Source organism: Ischnura elegans, chromosome 6 (assembly GCF_921293095.1).
Source record: "Ischnura elegans chromosome 6, ioIscEleg1.1, whole genome shotgun sequence".
NCBI lineage: Eukaryota > Metazoa > Arthropoda > Insecta > Odonata > Coenagrionidae > Ischnura > Ischnura elegans.
This window is the reverse complement of record NC_060251.1, coordinates 75623820-75636899: the sequence shown is the minus strand read 5'-3', so window position 1 is coordinate 75636899 and position 13080 is coordinate 75623820. Positions and strand designations below refer to the sequence as shown.

The 13080-nt window shown below is 37.8% G+C and overlaps 1 protein-coding gene across 1 annotated transcript in view; it reads right to left on the bottom strand.

The window, feature by feature from the left end:
• LOC124161017 overlaps positions 1-13080 on the bottom strand; it is a 362450-nt gene that overhangs the window by 21649 nt on the left and 327721 nt on the right. Inside the window, exons 11-14 of the mRNA XM_046537157.1 lie at positions 5658-5801; positions 2798-2980; positions 2192-2506; positions 1334-1504 (exon numbers count right to left, since the gene is read on the bottom strand). Coding sequence (XP_046393113.1) covers positions 1334-1504; positions 2192-2506; positions 2798-2980; positions 5658-5801 — 813 coding nt within the window. The remainder of the gene's footprint in view (positions 1-1333; positions 1505-2191; positions 2507-2797; positions 2981-5657; positions 5802-13080) is intronic.

Here is a 13080-nt window from a genome sequence, read left to right as displayed (position 1 = left end):
AATCAGACAAAGAACTTCAGAGAGATTCATGAAAGGTATTGGATGATAAAGGTATCAGTAAGTGAATGCAACAAGGTTTTTCCAAATTTGTATGTACAAGAATGCTCAGGAAAGCTGCATGAGGTAAGAACAAGTCAAATAGCTTTGTTACTGCCCATACCAATACAATGGGTGGGATGACTTAACTTAGACCATAAAGCTTCCAAGGATGCAGGGATCAATTATTATTATTTTATTTGCCTAGCAAACTAGTACATAAAAAAATAGCCGTCTCAGAGACCTCAACTCTAACTGATAACTCATAACCAGATTACAGTCATAGAATGGCAGTGAATCTCCTATGACATCTGAAACCTTTTCTCGACATCAGTTTGCTGTAACAAGCTATCTTAAAATTGTATAACGCATTTGCTACATTACGTTAAAAAAACTTGCAATAAGATCTTTTGGATGTGAGCTTCCATATGGAAAAAATAGAAAACTACATTCAATCTTCAATAATAAACATCACTGATGCCCAATAGGCAGACTAAAGATTACGGTATTCGACTGCATCCCTCAAAATATAGGAGCAGCCTCCTAAGTCCTACCCAAGTTGTTCACTCAGATATCCTTACTGCTTTGATGCATCATTACCTCACTTTCATCTTTTACCAGTCAATGATCCTCTATGGCGTGATTGTCTTTTCATGGATGCATATTACTCTAAAATTATTCCCTCAACATTTCTGACTAACTTTCAACAACATTTCTAACAAGTCTACTGCATTTTGAATAATTGGAATGATCATGGAAACATTCCTTCAATAGGCAACTGGGAAGATTCACAAGAAATAGAATATACTTCCATCCCCATCTTCTACGAATTAGCATTCCTTGAATTTAATAATAGGGATTTTGATACGTTATATGGCACAACAGTGGCCCTGAACAGATGCCCTGTATGTCTAATTTTCACTTAAATAAACACTTACGCTTGTGTCAAGTTATACAACAAGACCCCACTAATACAGAAGCTAGCCATCAATGGTATACATAGAGGAAGATAGTTTAAAGAAGAGGATAATAATCCCTTTGAGAAAATTGATAGCAACAGGATGATTGAAAAAAAGCTTTAAAGAGCTACGGTCAATAATAAGGAAATATATGTACATATATAGCAGGTAATTCATGCTTATAAAACTAATAATTGATACACCAATTGAGTCTATTGAATGAAAGCCGCTGGAACAAATTACTACCACATATCATGACAAAAATTAGGTGCATAATATACCAGTTGATAATCTATACTCAAATAACAATAAGCCATGAAAATAAAACTTATGCATACATATGTTTCAATGAGATCAGTACGATGAGGTACAAAGTAGTTGGTATCCTCCATATCCCTTCGTTTTTTCACACGAACAAAATGTTCTGTAGGACTCAACCCCCGACGACCACAAGCTGCAGTGAGGAACTCTTCGACGGACAGGGCTTCACGCAGAAAAACCACAGCACTCTGTCAGAGCAAATGGCACTCAGTAAGGATCAAATGAAAACTCACAAGCAATAAATGTTGTGTTAACAACTTGGTTTCAAGCTTAAAATGAGAATGAGTAAGTTGAAATCTGCCACAGTTGCACACCATGCATGAATGTTACTTTTAAGTACATGCTGTCACTGCCCACCCATAAGCTTTTATTTCCTATTGAAACCAGTTAATAAATTCATGTTTAATCAAACCATGAAAACTAAGCAAAAATTCAGAGAAAATAAGAAAGAAACAAACAGAGGAACCAACAACGATTTCCATACGGCAAGTAAAAGTTAACACCCGTATAGCTCTTATTAAGGAATCAACAAGCAAAATACTGGCAATACTCAGTACATCTTGACAATGAGTGATACAAACGTAAAGGGCCATGTAAAAAAAACCTGATAGCGTAAGATTAACTAGCTTAGTTAGCATTACTAAAATTATCTGCACAAATAGTTTCAAGGCAACAATTAAACTGTGATGACTCAAGGAATGAATAAATTATCTCTATAGTACCCACTCAGCTGTAATATTAATACCAGATTTTCCCAAGCACAGATTATTTTGATCATCATTGGCTACTCGAAAGTTTAACACAGGTAAGAAAAAGGCACGGGGGAGCAGAAAATTTACAAGGGCCATTGTACTCACAGATGATATTGATCTTACCTGGCCATCAGGGAGTGACACTCTAACATTCTTATCATTTTCATCCCGCACATTCGTGGATGAACCACTTCCAGCACCACCCACATGTTGCAAAGATCTTCTCCCTGAAGTTCCTCCACTTCCACTAGCACTGTTACTTCTAGATAGGGCGGCCAAGGCGGGTGCCCTTCGTTTGGTTGCACCTCTACCGGCAAGAAGATTGTTGAGCAGAGAAGGTGAGCGAGCACAGATAAAGGCGTGAAAGGAAGACACTGTGAACACTCCTAGGCGGTTAAGTGTGCCTTTAGTAGCACGGGATACATGGGTGAGTAGACTCTGAAAAAAGATATCGAAGGGTAATTTAATAACAAATTCGCGAATTAGTAATACTGCTATACAATATCGAGACAATGAAGAAACAGCACAACTAAGGCTTCGAGAACAGATTTGCTTGACCATCAACAGATAATCACAATAAATCATTAAAAGCATAATGAAGATCAAATTGAAATGAAAAATAATTCGCATAATTGAGGAAGAAATTTCATTTAGCTCAACCTCATTGCTCAATTACATGTTTATCAATGCATCGAATGTGCTTATAAACAGGAAATATTTATTATTTACCTTAGGATTAGGCAGCTCGCCATTCTGTAGTGAGGCCATGTAGCATCGAAGTCTGAACTGTTCACAGTGAAGTCTTTCAAGGTTTTCTTCCCACTGCACTACTTGAGATCCAATCTGAGCCTTCGTTTCTGGATCTGATACTACACTTTGCTGCAGCTCAGCCATATGTTTAAGCTTTTGATCCTGTCGTTAGAAATGATATGAAAATTAATATCAAACACAAATAAAGGAATTAAAGTCATTCTTTTAAACTCAATCCTTACGTTTTAAACGCTGAGGAGGATACAATACCCATCGTGATTGAATATGACAACATATTGTAACACCAAGACCGATAAAATTCACTGTAGGGGGTTCTAAAAAATTCAAATTGTTTGTTATGTGCGGCGAGGTGCGCAGTAGCTATCGCATAGCTGATCGGCAACTGTCGTCGCATGACGTCACCCCTCGGTTATGTCCGGGAATTCTAATAAGGTAAACGCGTCGAACACACTCATGGCATTGAAATCTATGATAGAACTTTCTCATCAGACCTCAACGACGATCGAGTGAATTTATACTCGCCTTTTTTCCATCATGAATTTTTTTTCAAGTTCAAACGCTCGAGCAAGCTAGGGAGCGAGCTGCGATTTATGTTCGCGACTTAAATATAAAACATTCGCGACTTAACTACATAAACACACGATGACCTAAAACCTTGCAATGGTCACTGAGAGAAAGTTTTACGAACGAGTAAGAGACTTATTTTGTTTCCCAATCTCTATTTCAAGGACGCATGTCCCAGTGGGCATGCTGACATCCGGCCAAAACAGACCATTAACTCGAGGTATTCCCCCCTTTCTCCATAAATAACCCTTACCGTTAAGAAAGGGGTGACGCAGCTCCCGTATCCGTGGCGCCCTAAAGATACGCTCATACCTGAGGGAAGGCTTGTACTGGCTTGTACCTTTAGTTGTGGCGAATTTTGTTGCCATTTCACAACGAATAGCCTCCAATGCCATTTCGCCCCAACGACTCCAACCGTTCAGACACTAACCAATTCCTAATACAGCAACTAATGGAATTTTATTTGTCATACAACGCCGCCAAATATAATTCACCGATTAAAAATCCAACCGATAACGACTGAAGATAATAGCAGTCACTAATTTTTGCTAAGTTACTCATCATTTCTTAACGATTCCTCAAAAGAAAACGAGATCCCGATGCAGTGGCGGATAGATATGGAGGGCGCGCCCTCGCCCCTTGCGGTGCCGCTCGCATTGCCGAACATGGGAGAACCACAATTGTAACTTTTTTATACCATAAGACTTCATCGTCTTGTAGATATGTAATCAGTTTAAATAAAACTCTCTTTAGCTTTGCATTGACTTGATTATTTTTTTACTACGATAAAAGTAAATGTAGCTCAAGATATCTTTTGCGCCCCTCCCTTGAGTTTTTTCCGCATCCGCCACTGTCTCCACGCACAATACCCTAGAAACAATAAAGCTATTTTTATCATTTACATATCGTATTAATAACTTTGGAAAAGGCACCAAAAAGGTAGGCTACAAATATTGAATTAGGAATAAATTTTATTTCAATAATGACAGAGGTGTCCTCCATGGAACGGACCGTAAAAATGTAGCAGCCGAGTACAAATATTGGACTACACTGGCTCGATGCAATCTTGAAAATATATTTTCGGACAGTGTTACTTCAACTGATCCAGGAGCGTATATAAAGAGTGTGAAGGGGATAGGGGATATTAGGCTGCCTACCGCCCGCCGCCAAGAGCTGTCGTAGTAGTTACTATACATGTACTAGTGCTATCGTATTTCCCAAGTTTTTGATTCCACATTAATTTTAAATAAAAAAATATGAAGGAGTGCCGTTATTAAAAGTGACAACTTAACCTTCCACTAATCTAATATCCCTCATCCTAAAGATATAATTTTTATACGTGACAAACTCGGGCTGCGTATTTTAATAGTTACAAATATTATGAAGTGGATCAAATTTGAATTTAAGTTTATCTGTTGTATTTATTACTAAGATGAGGTAACCGGCATCGGGGTGACACCTGTGCCTGGAAGAAAAAGGCCGCCAGAGAGGGATGAAGAAAATCCCTGGGATAATCTGCTTTTAATAGCCCGATTCCAGTTCAGGTTTCCTTAGAAAAAACCTCCGTCAACGCTAAAATTTACCAGGGGTAATCCACATCCACTGCGAGTATTACCCTTAGCATGGGGGTCAATTGGGCATGCTTTTAGCCCCTTTTTGGTGCTTTCAATTTTAAAAACACACAACTTACCGTAGAGAAAGCTATGGAGAAATTTACACAGGATAAAGTCCAGTAAGAGACATTTATCTATCTATATCAGGTATCTATATTCTAAATGATTTCTACTTTTGACTTCACACCAATTTCATTTGGAATCATCGAATAATATCGTAAATGGATCACGTGCTTAGATGGATTATATTTTTCTTTAATTAGCCTTTTGCAGATAACCGTGCTATCTATTTGCATTGACGGTGTCCTAAAACTGATGGTATCAAATGTTCATCTATACATTTCATAGAGTGCAACATATTCCATAATTCCTATACAGTCAGTATATTATTGATGTCATACGGGAAATATCATCAAAGGAAATTAAGAAGTGGTGCGGAATCCTTCGGCCAGAAATGGTTTTGCATTTTTGAACCAAATGAAGGAACCTTGCATTTAAGTACACGGATAAAAAGAATCACAGGAATGAGAGAAGGAAGCACTTGCGATATTTCATTTGAACCGAGATGGATCTTTCGGAAGATTCATCCCAAATATTTTTACAACCGCAGGATTCAGAAAAAAAGGAATCCACAAACTTACCGACTCGATTGCTTTTTCCAGGCGGAATATTTCTTCTTGAAGGAGATGAAGTGTGCCAGTCTTCCCCCTGTGCCGAGCAAAAGCGGCTGCACATGCACTGTGAATACTGTTTACCCAGTTCTCCAGCTCCACCTGGCATGGTGCCTGCAATATCGGAAAGAGAGAATAAAGTCATTGAATTCGAGGTCTCACATATGTATGCATACCTTTTGCCTGATCAATACCGCAAAATATCGCCCGATTACAAGAGGAAGGAATATGATGGACCGTCCCTCTGCTGAATAGGAAACACCAGCGAGCTCCCGTTAAAAAATAGAGCACTAGGAGACTTGGATGAAAAGTATCGTATGCGGCGGAAATCTAGGAAATGGACACATTTTTTGCTGCCACAGATGGGAGGACGAAGACTTTTACTCTCAAGAGGAGTATTTTCGTGGCCTAATAAACTTTCGTGAACATTATGAGCTGATTTTGGGAAAGAATTGTAGTGTGGTCAGCTGTTATTGCAATAGAGCCACCCGAAAGCGTAATATTGTAGGCGCGCTCCAGTAAAGTCATACGTCGGTGTACCCATATTTTGGAGGTAAAAAATAGTTCAAAACACTTGGTAACGTTTCACATAAAATCTATACCCACCGACGTTTATTTATCTGTACCTATAGAAGTTATAAAATAGCAAAATCACCTCATATCAGAAGGAAGACGAATTCCACAGGTTTCATATATAGGAATTCCATTTACGATCAATTCTCAATGGATCGGATAAGACCCTGCATTCTACATTATTGGCGAAAGCTACGTAAAACATATCGCGGCTGTTTATGAGCAGTGAGCACCCAACTGCCGAAGAGATATGGCGCCAGTACGAACTAAAGGAAATAAACAACCCAAATGCCCTGTTTTCGTGAAGATGTTAAAAAACAACCTTGAACATTATTGAAGTGTAGCAAAGCGGGACAAATAAAATCATTAAAACATGAAAATCAACTGAAATCGGCGCTGCCAACAAAATTATTGACAGGCTGAAAACCTCTTTAAAACTAATTTCGACGTCCAAAGTGAACCTTGAATTGTTCAAAAAACTTCTATCACAAGAAAATAAAATAAACTTTGAACATTTCACGCAAATTATTTGCTCTCGATCTCAGTTTTCACAACTGTTTAACATTATCAATCCTTTAGATAGAGAATTTTCGAAGCCATTCGAGAATAAAGCCTTAGTTTGTTATGTAAAAAGTGAATTTTCATTCACTGTTTCGTGGTTTCCACAAAGTTGAGCAGCAAAAGTTGAAAAGAAAAACTTTCGACACCTTAAATCAGAAGAAAGAAGAATTCCGCAGCTCTCAGATGTAGCAATACTCTTGACACAATCAACTTCTATCGGGTCGTATCAGATCCTGCCGTCCACGTTATTGGTGAAAGCTATAAAAATATATATATGTCGCCTCGAAGCGGCGGGGTACGAGCACCCCACTGGTGAAGAGATCGGACTGAGGGTCTGAAGCGAGAAGGGAATGTCCTGAAAAGGGATCAGTGAGGGGCAATGAATTGGATTTGAAGGGTGGCGAGGGCTCGTAGGGGGAATGAGGTGGGGTGAGGCAGGCGGTAAATGACCGGGAGGGTTTGAGTAAAGACGGCCATGTCAGGTTACTCTTGGAGAAGGAAGGCGATTGGCCGAGAGAAGCACGAGGTGTTAAGGATAGGAGGAGGTGGGGGCGCCGCCGGGTATTCCGCGGGAATAAAATGATACAAAAGGAAAACCGTTTCTTTTCCGATAAATTTTGGTCGATCCGCACACTCACTTACACTACGCTCCGAAAATTCCGGACGCTTTCAAAGGGCAGGGTAATATACCAATAATAAGTTACTAAGCTTAATTATATGTTTACTTTTAAAAGTCTGCTGTCAGTTACTAGTACCGAAACAATTTTATACAGAGACTATTTGCACTTACAGGTTTAGATACGTTTATTTTCTATAAAAATTTTTGATAGCGTTGCACTGATTGCGTGACTAAGGGCGCTTCTTTTAGTTGAACCTCTAACGCCTTGAGACTTAAATGCAAAAAATAACGAACGTATTTTACAGGCATAAACACAAATACAACGTGATAGAAAATCCTGAGCATTACTCATTATTCTAATGCTTTTGGCCAAGGCACTTAGTTCATATATCGCAAAAGGAAAGTAACGAATGCTTTTCGAAAAAAAATAATATTTTACGCAATAAGTGATATTTATTTTCTTGACCAATTAATTTATGACGAAATTTATTTTCCTCACGAAAGTTGGATAATATTTTTTGCGGCTCCAAGGAAAAATTATTCAACGATAAAGTTGAAAAACCTGCTAGCAGCATAAAAGAATTCACCATAAATATTAAAATATTTACATAGAAAAGTGAGTGTTTTAGTATGGTGAGTACAGCGTTTGACTGCCGACCGACTGCTACCGGGTTTAAATACTGGATAAAATCCTATAAGTGCGAAGTAACAGAGAGGAGGGAACCGGCTCCTTCTACTCTGAACGTGAGACATTAACAGTATCACCTCGGACTAACCCGGCAATTTAGTCCGGGGTGAGCTCTAATCCCACCAATATACACTAACCTTCGGGTAGAATCCATGAGTGAGAATGATAAAATTTTTTTGACATGTAACGATTTCATGTTAAATTAATTGGAGTTCAATTGTTACCAGTATCGTAGTTACTACCAATATGTGGGAGTTGCGCACGCTGCGGAAATAAAACGAAACAAAAGGAAAGCTATTCCCTTTTCCAATAAATTTTTGCCAATGCGCACACTCAGAAACATGACGCTCCAGGCATTCCTTACGCGCCCGCATTGCAAGCGGGGAATGCCTTTTCATAAATTCTGACGCTATTCATTAAAGATGACACATTCGCTGCGGCTGATCCCTATATGGGAGCCAGCTTTGCGTAAAGAGGTCGCACTCCGTACATTCCTGCAAAGACGGAAGCCGGTGAAGTGAGTGCGCGTCACTATTTAGCGGTGCATTCCTTCGAGTGATTAAGCATTTTTAAAAGAAACCAAAGATGTCACGGGTATTAAAGTATTGGTGACTCCAACGTCTAGGTGTCACGTAAGAAACTGAATGAGTCAATTAAAGTGATCAATTAAAGTATAAATATAATTTAGTTATCTAGGTGGTACGATCACATGGGGCAATAATAGAAGGGAAAAGATAGATTACTTTGGTAATACAGACACTTAGGATCATCAGCGGGTCCAGGATAGGGACAAGGGGAGTCTAATGGGCTCTCACCTCATATATATTCGACAAATGAACTTTGAACTAGGGAGGGGTCTCTAGCCCCCCTTAGCTTCTCTCTGGATCCGCCACTGCATAGGACGGAGAAAAATATTTTAACTGAACATTTACATAATGAATACAGATACTGGAAAATTCTTTGCAGAAACATTGTTCAAGAAGTTCACTGCTTTATGGAAGTCAAGGACCTGGCCACAGTTTACTGAACGGTGTATTTGGCGGAAGATGACAAGAGCAAGCAGGAAAGAAAATCAAATTTGGGAGTTGTGAAGGATATTCAAGAAGAGAGAAGGTCAACAAAGGATACGGCAAAAAGAAAAATAAGATACATCGAATAAAAAATAAAATTTTCGAAGCATACACAACAATGATTCTTGAAGGGAACGCAGAAGGGAAGAAAGCAAGAGGACCACCGAGGAAGAAGTATTCGCACGAGATTAAGAAGAGGATAAGATGTAGTAACTATCGTGGGACTCAAGCTAACGGTAAGTGGCAGTGATAAAGGACTGCATCGACAAGGTATCGGTCTTTAGGAAATTTAGACAATTTAAGTGAGCGTGGGAGAGTGGGATCGCTGTATGGGCTATGGCTTCTTTTTTAGTACCTCCGGTGACTTCCGCTCAACAGAGGTTACACAGGGTAATGGCCTATAATACCATTTTGCACTGAGCTTAGCTTCAGTAAAGCAAGACAAGTCTAGTGACTGCGATGTAGTAAGTGATGAAGAGGCCATACTTTTATGCCTACGTTTCACAAAAAATGAGACTAAATAATAATAAACATAAAAATAAACATAAAATGACGACAGTTAACATTTATAGGGGCATACTTGTCGATAAATCTCGATTTAAAAGTAAGATATCGTTCAATTATTTATGATAGACATTTCCAAAACAATATGTATCATTCTACAACTAACTGCGAACTTAAAGAACAAAGTTACAATATTAACTCTATTCTTATCTATATACTCCAACCTGCGGGTGAACTCCTCAGACAAACGGTACAAAACAATAAACAAACGAATATAAGGGTGAAATTTTCCATGAAAATATACTTTTTGCATCACTTTAAACCCAAATATTCCTACTAGACCATTTTATGTATCGACCATTTTGATAACACACCAAACGATTTTAGCTCGGCAAATTTCACTATTTGGTTTTTAGAACACGTAAGCATAATTGGGCTTAAGGTTATTTTCATCATGTATTGTTTTGAAAAAATAAAGATTATTTTTGAAGTTTGTCATGTTATTGTTCTTTCTAATCGATATGAATTTGGAAGCCTCAAGAGGCTTAAAAGTTAAGTTTTATCGTTCTTTCGAATAATTTATATGATGGAAGCTCAGTTTCAAAATATACATCTGAATCCTTACTTAAAATTCCAAAAGGACGTACTGAAAACAAAGGTAGTATGATCTCACCTTCATTTAACGCTAGATACCTCATGTTAATATACCAACTCATTAAATTACCCCTGCAATTGCAAATCAGACTTTTATGGACTTATATGACTTAAATGTTGGAATGAGTATTGTAATTCGTTTTTCGTCACTTTGACATCGATTTATGAGCTCATGCGATGAAACTTTATGCAGCTATATTCACAACCTAAAATACTTATTTGAAATGAAAAATAAGCCAGGATAATACCTCCTGTGAAAATCTTGTTCGTGATTAACAAAATGCCAAGCGTAGCGAGGGTATATTCATCACAGGAAATCATTTCTTTCCTTCAGAAAATTCTTTCCCTGCTTCATTTTCCCCCTGGAATCCTAGAAGCAGGTGAGGATTTTATCCCGCCGTTATTGGGGCCGAAAATTCAATTATTAATTACTAATGAACTATGTCTGGTCGAATTGGAGATTAGCTACAGAATTTAAGGTGAAAAACGGAGTAATTAGGTTACAAAATGCAATAGTTGCACTTCAAACACACCGGTAGAGCGGAGTTATTGCGGTACATGAGAATTTAAACACGCTGAAAAATACAAAAATAATATTTAAAATGGCTATCAAAGGTCTTATTGGTCCATTACAAAATGGTGTCTACGAACAACTGCACTGGGCTACCCCGTTTAATCCGCATTTCGATAAACCGTATGCTGATTAATGGATAATGTACAGCGTGAATTTTTATTCAAGAATTATATTCTGCAGAGTTAGAGTTTGGAGCGTTGCATCGCTTGTTTTTACACACATTAAATATATTTTTCCTAGGCCTCAGCTCAAATGACGCGCGATTATAAATAAAAGAACCTCGTGATTAGCCTCGCTACTCAATAATTGCTGCGTAAATATTCCCGAATGTGGCACACGTTTTGTTTAAAATTACCACCGTGCATACTGATCACGAACATAGTCATTCCGTTGATGGTGGAGTGAGGAGTTCAATATTATACCTGTATCCTCCTAAAATACTCTTGTCTTCATGACCTAGCCAATTAACCCTGCATGACCAAAACATTTTAAATTAAGTTTATCCAATCATCAAGTTCCGTCTATTTAAGTATATTTTAGCAGCTAGGTTTACTCAATCGTGTGCGTTGGGCTTAAAATTTTGAGCCGGTGCGGTGTTCAGAAGCCGTTTTAGAATTTTAACTAACAGATAAAAGGTGTGTTCCAAAATAAATAGGCAATTCGTTCGCATGGCCAGTCCATTTCATGCCGCCATTGAATTATAAAAAAATCATAACACTTTATTGAAAAGCAGTTTATGCCCTTGACCTATGAAAGAAACATACAATAGAATTGGAAAAATGCTAGCTAACGAATCCCAAATTATTGCCCAAAAATTCATAGCGCTCAATTTAACTGGGAGAAAAAAATTGTTGAATGGAATTAATGATAAAAGTAAAATGAATTTTATTAGATTAAATTGCTATAAAATTATTATTATTATCAAAGAGCCAAACGTTCTGTCACGGTTGGGAGGCTTCCAATATAGCTTGGTTTTACTTTTTCTGCGGTAGAAACGGCAGGAAGAAATAAACTAAAAATGCAATTTCAATTAAAAAATTTCTCCCCGCGACTCAAAATTTTTGAAAAGGCTACAGAGCCATGGACGAACGATTCCAAATTTACTGCCATGAGCTGATAAGTATTTATAGGTCAGAGTTCAATATTTCTTGGGCATTTTAATTTACAAGGGCTAGGAATGAAGTTAGGTAGAAGAGTTCTAGCGGGTGGACCACCTCAATTAGTTCACCGTGAATAGAGTGCATGATTATCCATTCCAGTTTCCCAGTGAGGCCCAGAGGTTTTGGAAAATCTTTATCTGTACTTAATTGCCAGGAGTACATCATTCAAAGCGAAAAGCACTCAATTCAACAGCTAAAACAGTTAGGAGTCATTAATTCAGAGTCTAACGTCAGTACCAGGTTTATTTGCACCCTCAAGTAATTCCCAAATAACTTGACCACAACTTATCTACGAAATAATAACTTTTTTCAAATTGTTGCAGCTCTCTGTCGCCTTCAGGTCTGACGATTCCTGAGTTAATAGCGTACGAAGTGCAGTTCTCGATTTAGCTGGTGGGAGGCAAACTTTTTTTTTACCTCAAATGTCTTTATTATTTCTAATTCTGTATTTGTATTTACATGATTATTTTCATTCCCCTTAATATATTTTACCATGGTCCAAAGGCCTCAAACTCCAAAAAACCTACGAGCAAAGTTACTAAATTTATAATAAGAATTATGAACACTAAATTGTAAATTACATGATAACCACTGCGATTAAACGGAGATTTGAAGTAAGAAATAGTACACAGTAAATGAGATCTAATATTTTTTTGTTCTATACTTAGTGGTCTCAAAGTGCTTTTCCGCGTACACGAAAAATATGAATTTGATTAAGGCATTCTTTACGTAACCATCTAATAACTTGATTTAAAATTCGAAAAAAATAGCTTGTACTACCTATTGGAGTTAGAAGGTCCATTAGTAGGCTCTAGAGATTCAACTCTCTGAAAAAGAGAAAATGCACACCAAAAGAATAAAACTTGGGAACAAGGAAATTTACTTAATGGAACCGGTATTCCATGGTAATAATGGCCGGCATGTGAACGGTATTTTTTCAAGGCTCAGACCTTCAAACGTAATAATAGATGAATAGGCGTTCACAGTTCT